The sequence below is a fragment of the Temnothorax nylanderi genome, unplaced genomic scaffold, assembly GCF_030848795.1.
Source record: "Temnothorax nylanderi isolate EJ_2023f unplaced genomic scaffold, tnyl_v1.0 TNYL_tig0450_pilon, whole genome shotgun sequence".
Taxonomy (NCBI): domain Eukaryota; kingdom Metazoa; phylum Arthropoda; class Insecta; order Hymenoptera; family Formicidae; genus Temnothorax; species Temnothorax nylanderi.
Genome location: NW_027249512.1, coordinates 76,273 through 97,420, shown reverse-complemented (window position 1 = coordinate 97,420; position 21,148 = coordinate 76,273). Strand labels below are relative to the sequence as shown.

At 34.8% G+C, this 21,148-nt stretch overlaps 1 protein-coding gene across 1 annotated transcript in view; it reads right to left on the bottom strand.

Moving 5' to 3' along the window:
• LOC139782915 (CLIP domain-containing serine protease HP8-like) overlaps positions 1-19,409 on the bottom strand; it is a 44,006-nt gene extending 24,597 nt beyond the window's left edge. Inside the window, exon 1 of the mRNA XM_071722000.1 lies at positions 19,192-19,409. Coding sequence (XP_071578101.1) covers positions 19,192-19,258 — 67 coding nt within the window. The 5' untranslated portion in view covers positions 19,259-19,409. The remainder of the gene's footprint in view (positions 1-19,191) is intronic.
• Positions 19,410-21,148: the final 1,739 nt, after the last annotated feature.

The following is a 21,148-nucleotide window of genomic DNA, read 5'->3' as shown; positions in this document are numbered from 1 at the left end:
CGTGCGGAATTTATACCATATAGTTCAAACACTCTGTAAAAATCGAAATCTCCTATGTGTTCTTTTTCCTTCTTTTTTTGGATCATATAACAATAACCTTTAATGCATCTCTTGTTCGTCTATTTTCTTTTTAAAGTTTTTCAGTTTTGTAATTTGTTTATCATTCTTACACCTTAATAAACTTTTTACACATATTTTATAACGTACATATTATGACATTTTATTGCTTCAGTTATAAATATTACTTGTAATTTTTTATATAAGGCGTATATTCCACCTATGAATGTCATTTATCCCACCCTTATGGGATATATGGCAAAAATGCAAGAGTCTCTAAAAGTTTTTTATGTTAAACCCCGGCGAAAATGAGAAGTTTCGTGAACGTTTCTTTGGCGTTTACGTGAGCGTTTGCGGGAGTTCGTTGAGAGTTTGGAAACGGTCAGTAAAGATTTCATAGAGCGAAAATTCGCACACTGCAGCGTTTGAAAGGCGTTTGTACATAGCGTTTTTGAGAGTTTGCACAGCGTTTACATGACATATGACGTTTGCTGAGAGTTCTTTAAAACATTTATAGATCCTCTGTTAAGCATTTAATAGGCGTTTACGGCTACGGTTTCAGCATTCCTCTTCTCCTTTCTTTCAATAAAAAAAGAAGGAGAAGAAGAACGTTTCAAAACATTTGTAGCGTCAAGTGGGCCGCAGCTTACTTTTATCATTGGAAACTGCATACAGCTTCTATTGAGCGTTTAACGAGCGTTTACTCTTGTCGTTAGAAAAATAATTTTTATTAATGATAATGGAGGTTTCGAAACCGAATCTACTTTTCGCCTCACAAGTCTGCTTATATACGCGGCTGGATGGATTTTAAATGCGAGAAAGATGCGCCGCCTAGCGGCGTTGTTGGAAGAGCGTTTGCTAAATGGAAGGAAAACGCTCGTGTTACAGCGTCGGGAAAAGCGTTTTTAGGCATTTCCAAGCCGTTTGCGTAAACGCTCTATACGCTAGCAGCGCTATCTACTGTAATCCCTTACGAAAAAGTAGTACTAGCAATCAGTACTCAGTACTGAGTGATCCGTACTCGTAGTATTGAGAGTATTAGTATGTTAATACTCATGAATACTGCAGAATGGTCAGTACTGTGTCTGTCAGTGCTTACAGTACTGGCAGTACTACAAGCAATAATACTCATTAGTACTTCAAAGTATTGAAGTGGTCAGTACTTTATCAGATTAATATTCGGAGTACTATCATGATAGTACTGCCAGTACTGTAAGAAACTAATAGGCACAGTACTGACCATTCTGCAATATTCATGAATATTAACATACTAATACTGTCAATACTACGAGTACTGATTGCTAGTACTACTTTTTCGTAACGTATCTTGGAAATACTAAATTAATAAAATACTAAATTAACACACTAAACTATCAATATGACGTTATTTTAATATCATCTAGACTCTTTGTTCTACTTGGATAGTACTGCGTAAGTAGGGGAGAGTGGGCTCCCTTGAGCCACGGGGTCCAATGTGACAGTGCGAGTTTTCTGTATTAACGTTTTGCAAAATAGTGACGGTGGGTATGAAAACTTTCGTTTTCACAAAACATATAACTTCCATCAAAAAATTATGCCGAAATAAGCATATATACTTTAGTTAAAGGCAGATATGTAATTGGAGCCTTGCAAAGTAAATTTTTACTTGTCATAACTTTTTGGTATGTATGGATTTCTAGGGATTCTACAGTTTAAAAAAATTCATAAGGTTCAAAAACGTTTAATTGTTCTGTATCTGAAATATTTACGATAAATAATATCGATGTTCAGTGGGGTCCAATGTGACGTAGGTTGATGGGGTCCTCTGTGCCACGCTTACAGAACTATCTAACCTACCTACGTGACAGCGCGAGTTTCCGTAGTGTGTTTCGATCGCGGAATAGTAAATGTTAGTGCCTAAATTTTCCTATAAAATGAAATAATTTCCATCGATAATCATATTCACACTTTCATTTTCTCTTTTTTTCACCCTTTAGTTACAGATCACATGTAATCGAGTCGCTGTGAGGCAATATTCGTTGATCTCTGCTAGGTTACGACAAAAAGTGAGGTTATAGGACTTTGTTTTCAGTTTTCAATTTCTTAGGTCATCTGATGAAACAAATATGACACGATTATTGATAAATTGGTTCTCTAGCACAGTCTTGGTTTTTCAATTGACCAAAGATTTGTAATAAACAGAATTTAAACAGATCTCTTCTACGTGTCACAGGGTACCCTACCTTTCACATTACATGTCACAGTGTACCCTACGCTATGGCTCAATCGACCCCATGCGTGGGGTCCACTGTGACAAACGCAGCATTTCGAAATATCATTATTTTTGCAAAATATTTCTGAAAATTTACTTCTTAAATCATTTACAAACAAAGTTTATTATATTAAACATCGAATAGTCTCATTTATATTATAATAAAGTTATTAAAAATCATTTGTGATTTGAAAGAACGTGGTTCAAGGGTGCCCACTCTCCCCTACTGCGCCTGTACCACACGTTAGTATTCCACGATTATTCGATAAGTACTAAAAGATTACTGGAGGGAGTACTGGAGGGAATACTGGTGGGAGTACTGGAGGGAGTACTGGAGGGAGTACACTAGAGGAAGTACTGAAGGGAGTACTGAATGAGTATTGGATGAGTACTGGGAAGGAGTACTGACGAAGTCAGTAATAGTTCCTCTGATCGAACTTCTACTCCTGATCGGTTTGGTAAGTTTTATATGTATAAAATGTTTTTGTTGGTTAAACTTTTGTAGGAGTAATATCTAGAAGTTATTTAAGTTCCTTTATTAATAATAATATGTGTAGATGTTAATAGCAACAGTGCTGATGAAAACATCACTGATGTTATCACGAAGAAAGATAATATACCAATAGATGCAACAAATATTGCTGATACATCTCTGACTTCTGATTGTGGTCGATTTGGTAGGTTTTTTATTTCTAACTTGTTTTTTAAATTCAGTAGTTACAATTTTTTAGTATTTATTTTTAATATTTAAATTGTTAACTGTCTTTATAGTTTAGTAATAAAGTATAGTCTCAATTATTTGGTTGTTTTGTAATTTTTTAATTTTTATAAGCTATTTCGAATACTAAAATCTTGTGTTTCTAGTTCTACGGAAAATATTGCAATTACTAGTGACCATTAAACAACAAAATGAAGATTTAATGAAAGCAGTACGTAATAAAAATCATACTCAACTATTGACTACATTAATACCAGAAGATTTTCCAGTAAAATTGCCATTAATGTCAAACAATCATATTTTAACATTAGAAGAATATTTACAAAATAATGACAATTTGTCCGCTTTGGTAAGTTAAACGAAAAAAAAGTTCTTTATTTGTATATACTTTCTATATTATTCTGTAATAATTTATGCCAGAGAGAGAGAGAGAGAGAGAGAGAGAGAGAGAGAGAGAGAGGGAGAGAGAGAGAGGGAGAGAGAGAGAGAGAGAGAGAGAGAGAGAGGGAGAGAGGAGAGGGAGAGGGAGAGGGAGAGGGAGAGGGAGAGGGAGAGGGAGAGGGAGAGGGAGAGGGAGAGGGAGAGGGAGAGGGAGAGGGAGAGGGAGAGGGAGAGGGAGAGGGAGAGGGAGAGGGAGAGGGAGAGGGAGAGGGAGAGGGAGAGGGAGAGGGAGAGGGAGAGGGAGAGGGAGAGGGAGAGGGAGAGGGAGAGGGAGAGGGAGAGGGAGAGGGAGAGGGAGAGGGAGAGGGAGAGGGAGAGGGAGAGGGAGAGGGAGAGGGAGAGGGAGAGGGAGAGGGAGAGGGAGAGGGAGAGGGAGAGGGAGAGGGAGAGGGAGAGGGAGAGGGAGAGGGAGAGGGAGAGGGAGAGGGAGAGGGAGAGGGAGAGGGAGAGAGAGAGAGAGAGAGAGAGTGAGTGATTTATTATTAATTAGTCAATGACTACATATATACAGCTTATAACATGTCTGTTGTTTGTTAAGTTCGCAGGCGTCTAACAAATTCCTTTATATTATCTGCGCTTTTGATATACTCGCTTAAACTATTGTACAGTTTCAATCCATTACTAAAAATGCTTCTTTGCGCATTTGTCGTATTACTCACTTTTATACATAAATCATTTTTCCTACGCGTATCATATTCATGATGTTCACGCTGCCTACTTAATTTACATTGCAGGTACTCCGGTGCTTTACCTAATACTATCTTATGTATAAAAATACAAACATTTCTTTTAATTCTTTGTTTTACTGTTTGGAAACATAAGGCCTCCAACATAGAATCTATTGGCGTGTAAATATTGCATCTAATTATTGCTCGCATTGCCTTATTCTGGCATATTTGTAGTTTCCTAATCTGGCTCTCATTCATATTATACATCAAAGTGCTGCAGTATTCAAAGTGTGGTGCAATTATGCTCTTATATATTTGGCATCTCGTGTTATCATACAATAGTTTTCCTATTCTCCATAGCAAACTTACTTTTTTGTTAACTTTTTTTACAGATATAATCTACATTTTCTTTAAAATTTAGATGCTCATCTATTATCATACCCAAATATTTGAAAATTTTAACGCGTTCTATATATATATTGTCCATTTTGATTCCCTCTTTATACTCGACTTGTTTTCTTATTCCCTTTATAATCATAAATTTCGTCTTCTCTATATTTATTTTTAGTTTATTAACATTAAACCACTTGCTGAGTTTCTGCAGCACTATATTTAATTCGTTAATAATATCATCAACATTATCTCCTTCACGATACACTATCATGTCATCTGCAAAAAGCCTTATGTTTCTGAATATCTTAATAATATCGTTTATGTATATAATAAATAACAGTGTCCCTAATACTGTTCCTTGCGGAACTCCTACGTTAGCATCTATTTCATCTGACAACACACCATTATATTTGACTTGCTGTTTTCTATTAGTTAGATAACTTTTAAACCATTTTAGAACTGTTTCTTGTAGCCCGTATTTTTCTAGCTTCTGTAACAAAAGTTCACGGTCAACCGTCTCAAACGCTCTTCTAAGGTCTATAAATACAACTACTATATACTTATTGTTATCACAATCTTGTTTCCAATCAGATACCGTGCACTGTAATGCTGTCTCGCAAGAATAACCGTTCCTAAATCCTGATTGATACTGTGTTAATAACTTATTTTCTTCAAAATACTTATAAATTTGTGTTTTAACTACCGTTTCTAATACCTTTTCATAAATTGGTAAGACGTTTATAGGTCGAAAATTTTCACATTTATCTGTATTTAGAATTTTCGGTATTGGTACTATTTGTGAAGTTTTCCATTTGCTTGGGAATTCCCCTAGCGATAATGAGGTATTAATGATATGTATGAATTCCTTTTCAAATGTATTAACTACTTTTTGCAATATTTTAGTTGATATTCCCTCACTAGTTCCTTTCTTATTCTTATTCATATTTTTCATAATATACCTGAGTTTATCCGCATTTATCTCCTGAAATTTCCCAATATTTACTTGTGTGTTTATATCACAGTTTAATTCCGTATCATTATCTGAAACTATACTATTTCTTATTTCATAAATACTATTAACAAAGTACTCGTTAAATTTATTTGCTATTTGTTGGTTTTCTCTGAGCCGTGTGTTGCAAAATACTACACCATTATTGTTTTGGTTTTTTACTCCCTTTCCATACACTAATTGCTTAATTACTCTCCAAAGTTTTAAACTATCTTGTTTGCAATTATCTATTTTGCTTTCATACCAGCTCTTTTTAGCCTTACGAACTACATCAACAACCAAGTTTCTCTTTTCTTTATATAGATTCCAATCTAATTCAGTTCTCGAATTAATAGCTACCATGTATAACCTATCTCTCTCTTTTATTAATTGTCTAATGTTTCCTGTAAACCATGGCGCCTGACTTATCTTATAATAAGAGAGAGAGAGAGAGAGAGAGAGAGAGAGAGAGATTATTGTTTTTATTATGGTCTCTGCTATAATTAATAGATATATTTTGTTCTTAGATGGTTTAGGTATAAACTTAGTAAATTTTACAATAATATTTCTTAACAATAAAAATATAATAATAAAATATAAAAATTAGCCCGCTTCTGTAGTATTTGAAAAATATAAATAAATACAATATACATAGATATGAGTATAGATTAAATAGATCCTAATTTTATTCTATGTTCAACTTTTTTGTGTTTTATACTTCATAAAACTTAATATTTTTTTAGAGTTCCTATTTAACTTCTTTAGGAGGCACTAATATAATTTCTCGAACAAATCGAATATTGAGAACTATCTTTACTGACAACTTAGCATGCCAATATAATTTTATAGGCAATAGAAAAAAATTTGCATTTAGCAAATTACATTTATGTAAATGTATTATAAGTAAGTATTTGCAATATTATAAATTTTAAATTACTTTTTATACAACATAGGCAAATTAAATAAATTAAATAAATATAGTCAATTTTATGCCTGTGTGTTTTAAACTTGTTTCATCAAATTTAAATTTGTTAATATTCTTTTAAAGATCTTAAAGAATTACATTAATAACATGTTATATTCTGTTATATTTTAAAGTGATTTTTTTCTTATTATAATTATAACTTTTAGGAGCTATTAAAATATGTGAACCACAATCTTCAGAGAAGGAAGTTGAAGATGCTATAAAAGTATGGTTGAAACATGCTCCACAACGAGAACAACAAAAAAATAAAAGTAGGATTGAAACATGCTCCACAGCGAGTACATCAAAAAAATAAAAGAAATACTGTTTAAATCTCTTTAAAAACAGAAGTTAGTATTTTATATTATTTTTTAATATATGCAGTATTTGAATATTTTTAAAATGTTAAAAAGGAAGGACCAAGTAGGAAAGCGTCAATTTTACCGACGTATCAGACATGATGTTCTAAGTATATGTAATGAAATAAGTTTGTGTTCTAACAATGCGAAGCAATCACATAATGTTTTAAGTACTAGAAAGGCTAGTTCATGTTTTGATAATTTCAATATTAATTCTCAAGATGTAAAAGATGATGCAAAATTTGCTTTACATGAAGATAATGATAATCTCCCTTCTCTACATTTAAATAATGTACTCGATGACGACAGTTATACAGCTAATAGCGTACTTGATATATCCGAAGAATGTTCTGATTTTCATAATTTTCAATTTGCAGCGAATAATTTTGAGTTAGAAAGCACACATGTTTTTGATTTAAAAGCAGCTTTAGCAGAATGGTCTACAAAATTTAAAATTTCTCATACTGCTATCAATAGTCTTTTGCATATTCTGGTTCCATCACATCCCGAATTGCCTGTAAATGCTAAAACCTTATTGAAAACACCTAAATCTACAGTTGTTAAACAATTAGATAATGGCGAATATTGCCATCTTGGTATAAAGTCTGGGTTAGAAAATATTTTTTCAGTAAAATATTGTTTAAATAACACAATTGATTTAAGTTTTAATTTTGATGGTGTGCCTTTATTTCATAGTAATAATATACAAATATGGCCAATCTCATGTTTAGTAAAAAATATTAAAAGTAAACCATTCATTGTAGGTATATTTTGTGGAAATGCTAAACCCAAACCTCTTGATAAATATTTAGATGATTTTGTGAACAAACTTTTAGATTTATTACAAAATGGATTTAATTTTAACAATAGAAGATATCTTATTAAAATTCACAGTATAATATGTGATGCACCTGTCAGAGCATACATAAAATGTATTAAATCTCACGGAGGATACCACGCATGTGATAAATGCACAGAAAATGGAGAATTTCATGGTCGAGTAGTATATCTTAGTACAAATGCAAAACTTCGGACAGATACATCATTTCTTTTGCAAGAAGATGAAGAACATCATATGGGTAATTCTCCATTATTAAAGTTAAATATTGGAATGGTCTCTATTTCAATAGATTACATGCATGATGTATGTTTGGGTGTAATGAGAAAAATTTTATGTATATAGATTGGTATCACTCGAAATACTAATATAAGACTAAGATTGCGTAGTCGTCTCGTTAACATGATGTCGGATCACTTAATTTCGTTAAAACCATTTATACCGGTTGAATTTAATAGAAAACCTCGTAGTTTAAATGAATTGCAACGATGGAAAGCTACCGAGTTGAGAACTTTTTTAGTATACTTGGGTCCACTTATTTTAAAAGATGTACTTGACTTAGCTGTATATGAACATTTTGCATTACTGAATTGTGCAGTAACAATAGGGGAGACCGGGGCTAAAAGGTCAACGGGGTTGAAGTGTCAAATCAAATATCTCGGAACCTGTATATTGTGCGAACTCGCTATTAACATTGTAAACGCTGCTTATGGTACCCATGTGACCAACGGAGTTTCGGCAGGTTACCTGCCGTGTTATGATTTTTACGAGGGCAAACGTGTTTTCGGAAGGTGAAAGTGAAATTTTCTGCGCGTGGAAATATTGTAATATCCGCAATAATATTTGCTCTCCAAATCTCGCGGTACGTGATTATAAAGAGTAATGCATGCTGAACACGAATCCAGTGTAGTTTTTTCATTATCGTTGATGTCTAATATTTCGTGGGCGATCAAACCTGAAACTTGTGTTTGGGGCTAATCAGTCAGTAAGCACCCGGGGCTGGTCAGTCACTGTGGCGCGCCGGGCGCACGACTTCAGCTCACGGCGAATTCGCCAATTTCAGGTTAGGTTTCCCTTGAGCGTGATTCTGTCTTCCCTTGCACGTGCGTCAGTTTGTATAGGAGGGAAATAGTACGCACGTATCGTCGCAAAACGGGTGTTTTGGCCGACCGAAAAGATGGCGGACCGTTGTTTTTGAGATCGCTCGCGCTCACGGCACGTCGGCGAGGTACGGCGAGGCACGGCACGGCTCTGAGATCCCGCGATTTCCGCGCGAGAGTTGACATGCCGCGCGCGCGGTAGATCGTCGTTGTTAGTCGTTGTGTCAGTGACAGTCGCGCGTGCGACCGCATCGTCCAGCGTTCGCCGCATCGTCTCGGCGTCATTGTCGCCGGCGTTGTAGTGGTGGTGGTGTCGGTGGTGGTCATCGTCGTCGTCGTCGTCGTCGTCGTGGTGGTCATCGTCGTCGTCGTCGTCGTCGTCGTCATCGTCGTCGTCGTGGTGGTCGTGGCCGTCGTCGTCGTGGTGGTCGTGGCCGTCGTCGTCGTGGTGGTCGTGGCCGTCGTCGTCGTCGTCGTCGTCGTCGGCGCGTCGAGGAATCGGCGCGAGGACGCCGTCGAGTCGGTAAAATGGTCGCGCTCCACCGCGAGCTTTTCTAACCCCCCTGTCGCTATTTATCGCTCCCCCGCGAGAAACGCGGCTTGGTTAGGTTGCTCGAGGGTCCGCGCTGATCCTATGGCACCGGAATCCTATCATTTTTCAGGATTAGATGTACGTATATGTATTGAAAATGCAGTGTGACCGATTAGCCCCGGGGGGGGGACCGATTAGCCCCGGCATTTTTGAGATTTCAATTTTTCCACCGTTGTCGTTTTTGCTCTATACCGGTTAAACAAAGCGACGTAGATAAAAATTTCCTTAATAAATTTTGTAGCTAAAGGTTTACTCTTTACAGTGGTATACCACATTTAACTAAAATTATTTATTTTGTTGTTAAAAATCGGCTCCGAAAAAAAACTGACCTTTTAGTCCCGGTCTCCCCTACTCTTATCTGAAAAATATATTTTACAATTTGGCCTTGATTTTACACGTAACTTATTAAATCTTTCCGTAAATCACAGTAAAAAAATTTACGGAGTGGAATTTCTTGTATACAATGTACATGCACTCTGTCATTTGCCTGATGAAGTTCAGAAATATGGGCCTTTGGACGTGTTTTCCGCATTTCCATTCGAAAATTATTTTGCTGAAGTTAAAGAGTTAGTTAGATCACCTCATAAACCACTTCAACAAATTTGTAACAGATTGCATGAAACTTCACTTTTAGGCGTACAAATAACTGAAGAAATGTCATTAATACATTTTATGGAACATATAGAAGGCCCTTTGCTTCATAGAGTACTAGTTTATAAACAATATAAAAAAATTAAATTTAAAGACTGTATGTTTTCTATAAGTAGCTATTCTTTACCAGATTCATATTTTCTTACAAAAGAAAATAAAGTTATTCGAATTGACAATATTATTCTAAATTCAGAAAACACAACACTTTTGCTAGGAAAGGAGTTCCAATTTTACGATACTTTTTATAATTACCCAATTGATTCCAAATTGTTAAATATTTATATTCTGGATCAATTATGACTAAATTTAGAGGTTTGGCCTATTGATAGCATTATGGCTAAAGTTATGCTACTTCCATTCAAAAACAAATGGGTGTGCTTTCCTATAGTTCATAGCAATGCGTAATTATTTTTCTTTAGTACGTTACTTAACAAAGCTTGCGTTTTCTATTATTTATATATTTTCAATGTATATTTTGTTATTTTAATTTTCATTTTTATGTCGTTTTCATATGAATATCTATATTTGTAAAAAGTAGTGAGTTGATTATACTGTGTTACTCCTAAACACTTAAATTAGAAGCAAATTATATTTTTTGTTATTTATGTGTAGTAATAATGTGCAATGCATTTTTATGTTTTTAAATTAAACACACAAATAATTATATTTTTTTATGATATATGCATATATATGTACGTATAATTGACTATATAAGTTTATTTTCTGCGATGATAAATGTAACTTAACTTATATATAATTCTATATATGTATAAGTTCATTTGCTATAATAATAAAATACAAATGTCATGTAATTTCTGACCAGTTTATTTTCTGTGATGTGTTAAGTAAAGATGCGATGTAATTTCTTACAAGTTTATTTTAAGTAAAAATGCCACATAAAAATAGAAACATTTAAAAAATGTGCTACGTAATACATATTTATAAACGAAGATTTGCAGGAACCAATACTCAGAGGCTTCTAAATGATTTATATTATTCTCCAAGCCATCAAATCCGTTAAATCCTTATTTCCTTAGCATAATGCATAATAAATATATTAAACATTTAAAATAGATAAACGCTGCGTTCGGTTTGGGCGCTCACGCGCTGTAAGCATCATTCTATCTTCGTTGCACATCGAATATCAAACGAAGATAGAGCGATGCTTACAGCGCGTGAGCGCCCAAACCGAACGCAGCCATAATAAATGTTGTATGATAGTATTTTTATATTAAATAATATTCGTGAAATGACGTACGTTTCTCGACATAGTTGTGCCGTGATTTTGACGTCATAAGTATCACGTCATCGGTCTGTGACTTATAGCCGTCATTATGACTTCGTTTTTGACGTCTTTTATGACGTCAGTTTCGTCATGTTAATGACTTAAAAATGACGTTATATTGACGACATCTTGCTACCTGGGTTCATGGACTTTCTTATCGTAGTGAGCTTCAAAACCATGGTGAAAATAGGAAGTTTCATAAGCGTTTGTTAAGCGTTTACGTGAGCGTTTGCGGGAGTTTGTTGAGCGTTTAGCATCGGTCAGTAAAACGTTTAAAAAGCAGAAATTGCAACGCTTTAGCGTTTGAAAGACGTTTGTATTAAGCGTTTTGAAAGTTTGCACAGCATTTTCACAGCGTTTGCACAGCGTTTACGGGAGTTTGTTGAGCGTTTGAAAACGGCCAGTGATCCGTTTGAAAACCGTTTGCGGAAATTGCATCGCTTTAGGGTTTGAAAGGCGTTTTTTGAGAGTTTGCACAGCGTTTACATGACGTATGACGTTTGCTGAGAGTTCTTTAAAACATTTAGGGCCGGTTGTTCCAACCTGTTGGTAATCTAACTAATAGTTAAATCATATGTCTATCTTTGTCTAATGTAAAGGATAAACAAAGACATATATATGATTTAACTATTAGTTAGTTTACCAAAAGGTTGGAACAACCGGCCCTTAGAGATCCTCTGTTAATAAGTCGAAAGCATTTGCTTTCATCATTGGAAACTGCGTGCAGCCTCTATTGAGCGTTTAACGGGCGTTTACTCTTGTCGTTAGAAGAAACGGCGTAAAGAGCATTAAATGTTAAAATCTGCTTTTTGCCTCGCAGGGGGTCTGCTTATATACGCGGCTGGATGTATTTTAAATGCGAGAAAGATGCGCCGCCTAGCGGCATTGTTAGAAGAACGTTTGCTGAACGGAGGGAAAACGCTTGTGTTATGGAGTCGGGAAAAGCGTTTCTTGGGCGTCTCCAAGCCGTTTGCGTTAACGCCTTATAAAACGTTCACTGCGCCTCTACAATTCGCCACATCGGAAGAGCGTTTGCTGAACGGAGTGAAAACGCTTGTCTTACGGCGTTGGGAAAAGCGTTTGATAAACGTTTGTAAAGTCTGACAGCAAATTCTCTATACGAAGTTGTATCAGCGTTCACTAAGCGTTCTCTGAAAAGCGTTGGCTTAGCATTACAGAACTTTCACGAAACGTTTTATACAGCTTTTGATACAGGAGGGAAAACGCTCGTGTTACAGCGCCGGATAAAGCGTTTCTTAAGCGTTCTCAAACCGTTTGCACAAACGACCTACAATTCGCCGCATTAGAAGAGCATTTGCTGAGCAAAGGGAAAACGCTTGTCTTACGGCGTTGGGAAAAGCGTTTGATAAACGTTTGTAAAGTCTGACAGCAAACTCTCTATACGAAGTTGTATCAGCGTTCACTAAGCGTTCTCTGAAAAACGTTGGCTTAGCATTACAGAATTTTCACGAAACGTTTTATACAGCGTTTGATAATTAAGCGTTCCGAAAGCGTTTACAACCCAACAGCGTTGTGTAAGCGTTCTTACAACGTTTGAAAGCATATAAACGCTCAGAAAACCCTCACCAAACGTTTGTCAACGGTCTATAAGGCTTCTTATTTTCACCAAGGTATTCAGGATCAATATTTTCAGATACTTTGAATACATGACGACTCTTTACAAGTCGGCTACCTTTTGAAATACTTTTCGATCGAAATCCATCAGATTTTATTGCTTGAAATCCACATTGAATAATAACCATTTTGAATAGAGGAAAGTCCCCTATTATGAGACAGGATCCTAATATGAGATATTTTAAGCTAAAAGGCCCTATATAGGCCCCATCTGTTGATCCCACCATGTAAAAAACCCGCCATCTCATATTAGGATCCCTATCTCATAATAGGGGACTTTCCTCTAATATTATTTAACATCTTAATATCTTCTACTATTAGTGTGTAATTTGTTATTGAGAAAACACCCAAAAAGTGTACAATTGTGCCGCCCAGATAGCGCTTTCGTCGCCCCCCTGCAGTACGCATCTAGCGTATAATTCGCCGCATTGAAAAAGTATTTGCTGAACGGAGAGAAAACACTTGTCTTACGGCGTTGGGAAAAGCATTTGCTAAACGTTTGAAAAGTCTGACAGCAAACTCTCTGCACGAAAGTGAATCAGCGTTTACTAAACGTGCTCTGAAAAGCGTCTCCTCAACATTGCAGAACTTTCACGAAAAACGTTATATATAGCGTTTGATAAGCGTTTTAAAAGCGTTTAAAACCTAACGGCGTTGTGTAAGTGTTCTTACAAAGTTTGAAAGCGTATAAACTCTTAAAAAACCCTCATCGAACGGTTGTCAACGCTTTATAAAGCTTCTTATTTTCGCCAGGAAATACAAAGAATAAATATTTCATATTTCTAATTTTTTTGTAGTAGTAGACAGTATAAAGTTTTTATTTGTATAATTCATTTGCCTTAACATAGTAAATAGTATATACTCGATAAATTAAGTTTTCTTTAGGTGCGGCATATATACCGGAGTTACCCTATAATGTGATAGTTTTATATAACAGTAAAAGTAACACTATCCTTTATTAACTTATTCTCATTAATTGGTTGTTACTACAATTGTTTTCTATGGCATCTTTTGCTAACCTGTATACTTGATGAATATTTTAATTTTTCCTCATTTTTTTATTATTTTTTTGTTTGTAACAAAATAACAATTGCATTTATGATAACTTATTTGTAACGTTAAAATTCTGACTGTAAAATTTTAAGTACACTCTTAGAAAATTTTTGTAGTTTTGTTAAAAAAGGTCCTTGTTAAAATTTTTGTGTAAAATAATCAACACATACATGTGTAGATTTAACATATGCCTGCTATGTTAATTGAACTTAACAAATTTAAAGTGTAAAATTATTAAAGTAATTTAAAAAATATGTTAAAGTAACACAACGTATTTATTAAATGTGTTAAAATTTACAGAAAAAGAATGTTGATTTTACTCTATACAGAAGTGGGAATAAAAATTTACAGAAAAAGAGTGTTGATTTTATCTTACAATCTTAACTTCAACATAAACATTATGTTAATTATACACATAATTAACCTCAAATTACGATCAGAATTACATTTCCTTTCTGTTGAAATATTTTAACATAGTATCGGTGTTACCATATATTATGTTAAATTAACGAGTGGACCGTTTGGGACATGTAATTTATGTTATATTTAACACAAATTTTCCAACTGTATAATAGCATTCTGAACACGCACACACGCGCGCGTACACTTTTTGTAACACAATAAAACACAATAAAATTCTTCCATTTCAGTGTCTCACTAAAATTTTCATTGATTATTTATTAAAAGCGTCCTATTTAAAATTTATGTTGTGATAGACAATATAGTGTCTCTTGATTGATAAATCATAATCTCACTGTAGAACGGTGGAAATATCCACGTGAAATCTACATTGACATTACGTGGATAAAGCACTTCGATTTGGTAATGGGAAAGAAATGTTGCATCCATATGGATAACTCGCGTATGAATCTTCATATAAATTACGTGGATTCGACGTGGATGTGACGTAGGGGAAACGAAGGCAAAACGGCATACTTAACAAAAAAAATTTACCCAGAAACAGTAAGCTTTATTATAAAATTATTATAACATAACAAATTAGTATTTATTTCTCCTTATTACCTATTAATCAGACTTTAATCAAATAACATATAAAAAAGTGAGACAGGACCTATTCTTTTACTAATAATTTACGCTAATTTACACAAGTTGTTCATTAATTAATTTATATGAATAGAGCCAACACCTAACGCGGTCGGGTCCATGACTGTTAGGGCTCACAAAATTTAAATTTTATTTACAACATTAATATTTTATATATTTAATGACAAAGATGGGCGCCAACTAATTTCACGAAAATTAGTAACGGTAAATAAATGTGATTATAATTGAACGGAACTCAGGGGTGGGAAGTTGGAAGGACCCATTATTTAATTTAGGTAATTGAAAGAACCAAAATTAGTCAACTTACGTTCTCAGATGAACAAAACAAATCAGTCAATTCTTACTTGCTTGCTCCTTGAAATAAGATCATTCTCAGATAATTAATGGTCGGTAATATGACCCGTGATTCCATTCCTTTAATAACATTCCATTATCCTTTAATAAGATTCCATTCCTTGGAATAGTATCGACTTCGCATATGATAAATGGCCGTTAATATGATCTGATTCCGTGTTTTTTTCTCAATCAACCAAAAACAGAGACCCGGAATACGGAATAAAGAAGAATGTTACAGATCGAGATCAAGATGTATTCCCAAATTGTTTCGCCGACACCATTTATACAATACAAGGTTAATATTCGACTTATTCACGCGATGTTCAGACGGAGAGTGATCGGTCCCGTTTTCGCCGGCAACTCCCTGCGGTCCGGGAGAGCAGGGGGAAGTCGCCACAGGTAAGGCCGACGCTCATTGGCCGTCGAACGATGTATCGTTACCGGCACAGCCGTCGAGGTTTGTTTGGTATGTTAGTATTGCCTTATTCTAACGCAGAGACGTTGAGCTCAGAATCTCCTGTCACAAAAGATATTAAATGATTTTTAATATCTTCCTTTTGGTCCATTTTACCTTCATAGTAAGGTAAAACCATGCATAGGTAAAACGGACTACCCCTGGAGGCAAAATAATGGACCTACCCATCCTTTTTTCTGTGGCTTTGTCAATATCTTTGGTAGAATTATATTTAGTCAGTCTTCTTTTTCAAGTTGTTTTTGGCACATTATATAAAGTCGACGACTTATTGAGAGTACTGAGACCCATTGCACAGTAGCAACTTTTACAATAGCATTTTTCATACTACGAGGGTCGGTACGAAAGAATGCCTTCTAATATTTTTCTTTCGAATCTGGCGTCATAGAAAATTTTGCGCAATCATTTTAAAAAATTACTGATCGCTTGTTGAGTTGCTTTTTCTGCTGAACGCAGCATTGAAATTTATTCGCGTCTTAGAAATGTTTATGATAACATCATTTCTGAAATACGAATGGATTTCAATAGGACTCACTTCTTCCACGGTAAGAAATTCAATCACCGCCCTTGTCTGTTACACACATCTGAAACACACACCACTTCGAACTGCTCGTGTGACATACTCACGTAAATGATCACAATACCACTCAACATAACTCAACTAGAGACTTCAAATATAACAATTCATTAAAACGCAAAATTTTCTATGGGGCCAGATTCGAAAGAAAAATATTAGGAGGCATTACTTTCGTACCAACGCGACCCACGTATTTTCATCCCAAGATTATCAATTCGTTTTTTTTTTAGTTATTCACCATCTAAATTAACAAATAACAATAATAACGCTTAAACAATGTCAAAGCCATAATGTCGTTAACAACATACAACGGACCATGTGTTCTGTTTTGCCTTTTGGGTACTGATTAAATCAATCTCTAAACTTGAAGTTATGTTGTACTATTTTTAAAATTTTTTGTACTTTAAAACCAAAAGAAACAATATTAAATGCATCAGTAAAACACATTACGATAAACCCAAATAAACTAAAGGCTAGTTGAAAATCGCAAAATTTAGATCAAACCATAAAAACGAAATTTTACCTTGCTAAATTACAGTGCCGACGAATGACAGCTTCGAGCGCACTGACCGAATGTGAGACATCCCACTAATAGTGGGAGACATACTATCTAATAACGCTAGTTGCCACTAAAGGGTGTTAATAATGATTTAAATATATTGAGAGCGGTCCGTTGTACCTGTAGGTGCCGTTTTGCCTTCGTTTCCCCTACTTGTTTTACTGGGGTAGTAGCATTTAGAATGCTATCTACCAAGAATTTCCAGTTTTCTGAACAAGAAACTGGTTAGTATATTTTCCCATGCCAGGATCTCTCTGGCAGAATCTTCTTACACTTCAGTACTAAATAATATTATAAATAATTAATATCATTTATACAAAAGTATATGTGTTACATGGATTATTGATAATACAAATATAAGTATATATACGGTAAAACTTCAGATTAAGGGCGACCTCACCGATTTCAATGACCTTGATATATGTTGTCAAGGTCGTGACCCCGAGTGACCTTCAAAAGGTTTTAGCCGTCGCTCGTTATTCGTTAAAAAGTTATTAACAAAAAAAGTTTGAAAAATATAGCAGTTATTTTGAGTATTGGAAGGCATAAATAACTAATATATATGTCGAAATAGTTCACGCATACACTTTCCATGCGAGACGAGTTGTCACATGGGTTCGTGGCGTGCTTTACGAGCTCGTTTAAGTATAATAGAGGTGGTATTAAACAAGATAAGTTAGTCGATCATCTGTGTGAATATTTGTGGCAATATACAATAAACGAGCTCGTTTAAGTAGAGGTGGTATTAAACAAGATAAGTTAGTCGATCATCTGTGTAAATATTTGTGGAGATATACAATAAACGAGCTCGTAAAGCACGCCACGAACCCATGTAACAACTGGTCTCGCGCGAAAAGTGTATGCGTGGAGGTAGTAAGTTAATTGTTAAACTAGACACAAGCGTTCATACATGTATTATTTCCACATACATATTAGTCGTTTATGCCTTCCAATACTTAAAATAACTGCTATATTTATCAAACTTTTTTTGTTAATAACTTTTTAACGAATAACGAGCGACGGCTAAATTAAACCTTCTGTAGGTCACTCGGGGTCATGACCTTGACAACATATATCAAGGTCATTGAAATCGGTGAGCTCGCCATTAATTTGAAGTTTTGCCATATATACTTATAATGTATTAACATACGTTATAAATTATTCTAGTGAATGATCTGAGAGAAATTGTCTACAATCCAGGGAGCCATCCAAGTGTCGCATCGCGCGAAATCGAACAAAGCTGATTCAATCTCATTGATTATGCTCGTTTCCTGATTCTCGACACTAGCCATTAATTCGGTGACGTAATGCAAAATAATATCGCGCACAATTCGAGAGATACATCTGGCTTTTGTTTTCATGGAAGTGTGAATAGATTGATAACTAATAATGTCACGAACCGAGATAACCGCGATGATTAAGTTTCCATTAATGAAACTAAATTCGAGGTACGAGCGATCATATCAAAGCTTCAGATACATTTGATCAATTGCTGTTGATGCTGTTGTACATTGCGCAGTTTGCGCACATGCCTTAATTATAATTAGGTTTTGCCTTTTTTTATTGTGTGCCAAATAAAGAAAAAGGGAAATTAGAGGATAAAGAAATTATCTATAGAAAAATACAATTAAACGTTAAGATCAAAAGTTATATTAGCGCAATTAGAAATTAGGATATTCTATATAATAACTCAAGGTTGTTGTAAAAGTTGCAATCTCTAACATTTTTCATGATGAAATAAAGCTATGACAATTACCTATACTTATAAAAGGAAAATTTGAAATAATTTGCGAAAGAAAATATCTAACAATATTACCTAATGTAAATTATTATCTACTGGATATGTTTTTATTCTCTCCTAACGTTATTTATTTGTACATAAACTTATTGTTAATTGAATTGTTGAACCTTGGTGGCCTAATTCGAGTTGCTCTTTGTGATTCTGCCTCTTAAGTACGGACAACAGAAACGACATAAGAATTCGAATAATGTTTATAAGAAATTTAAAGAAAAATCTTCTAGATGATATTGGAGATATTTTTTTAACATCTGTATGACATTTGTCACAGTTTCTAGAATGCGAAAGAGCATATAAAGAGTAAACGAATAAATTGGAATTAATTAGCCTTCAACTTGTCCCTGAACTAACATTGATGTTGTGTCTTGTATAGATTAAAAACTCAACTTACGCGCATAGATGCCGACAATCAGTAACGCCAGAGACTTGAGGAACACCAGGAAGGTCGACGACGACATCCCCGACGGATTATTCAACTTCGTTGTTATTAATTAAGTACCAAGAGATTATTACAGCACACTTTAATAACGAAGACTCGCTCGGTCTCAGCAGTTCCTTTCGTTTTATGATTGTCTTGCCGAAGACCAGGACATCAACTGACGATAGTATTCATGATAGAGTGACCAGAGCCAGGGTCAACAACTGTCCCCACCACCGCTGTTAATATGCTTCGCCAAGCTAATTAGCAGGAGCGGACTGATCGGGAAAAATTCCTATTTCTGTTATCTGAATAAAACTACAGATGTATTTCGAGGAAAAAAGAATAGAATTGTAGAGCAGAACTTTTTCAATAATTATATTTTGAATAAGTTTTCAGTTTTTATAAAAATGTATTATGTATTGCCTGTAATAATTATATATTAAGTATTGGAGTATGTGTTATTTGTAATAACATTTTATCACATATACTTATTATATACATTAGTTATAACAACTGCAACACAAGATTTTCTAATTTTAATAATATTTAAAAATATAAAATTAGTTATAATATTACAGAATATCAAATAATAACATCAAAATTAATATAAGATTAATATCATATTGGTATTGTTACGAATATTACGCCGATCCTTTCAAGTCCTGGTTCATTGGGGCTTTCCCTGTAAACTCCAATTCCCCCTTACTCAACTAATAGGAATTTTCCTCGTTATTTTTTTCTTGCTTTCTCGCCATCGGCATAAATTTATCATAAATAATCGGCTTCCCTTCGTCTATATAATTTTGCATAATTTAAAATAGAACTTGTGCATACTTACAATAATTATATAAAATTTAATCGATTTTATTTGTTCGCAACTCCAATTTATCGTGAATTTAATAACATATGATAAAATAACGCGTTTTTTTTTTAATCCAGAAAATGGGTTCCTGAAAGACCTAAGTGCCCCTCTTTTCAAGCATGATGAAGCTGTTGTCGGGTTTTCCTCCTTCCTTCCGCAATTGTAGGAAAGCTATATATCCTAGAGGGGATTATATAGATTCAAGGAAGCCTTGACGTCATCGATCTGATGACGTGATGCAGTGAAGAAATCGAGCGTGAAGTGTATGGGTCTCACAATTGTAGACGTTAAAATTGTAAAATCAATTTAAGCAAATGCGTGCTCGACTTTATCAAATAATCTTAAGAGGTTTATTAATAGTCTTCGACTGACTGTAGCGGCTCGATTATCTTAATATGCGCGTTATCTTGTAACACATAATTCATACATAATAGCATGATACAGATCGTATTTTATACTGGCACTAGCTCGTAAAAGCGCACGAAGCATTGCGCGTATACATCTGAAAATTGGATGAAACAGCAATCGCCAGGTTTGCCAGGCGTGTATCAAAAACTTCATTAGATTCTACGGCTTAAAACTTTTGTTCTAGCCGTTCTAGGTTCCACGTCGTAAAAGGAGGGAACACTTTATCATTCTAAAAATTCATGGAAGAAATTATTGTTAGTGTTTCATATTTAATTGCTGCAGTTGCAAGTGATTACGAGCGCATTGACGTGCTTCCGCGGAAAAGTGATTCCATCCTCGGCAAACGTGGAGAAAAACAGCTCGACGATATTACGTGTGTAAATCGATGCAATCTAGATCTAGTAATACGAAGCGGGAACATCCTGACTTCGCCGAGTATTCAGTAATATACCATATACGACACGAATCTCGCGGAAAGGTCGAATGTTGCGATTGCGTCTCCACAAAGATTCGATTCTAAAAAATATAAGTTTGTTTAAGTCAGGAATACGTTTTGAGTTCAATCAAAATTCCAATCGAATTAGACTGAAATTAATTCTCACGTTTCTTTGCTGGTTAATTGCCTCCGCGCATAATTAAATGAGTCACTTGAACAGT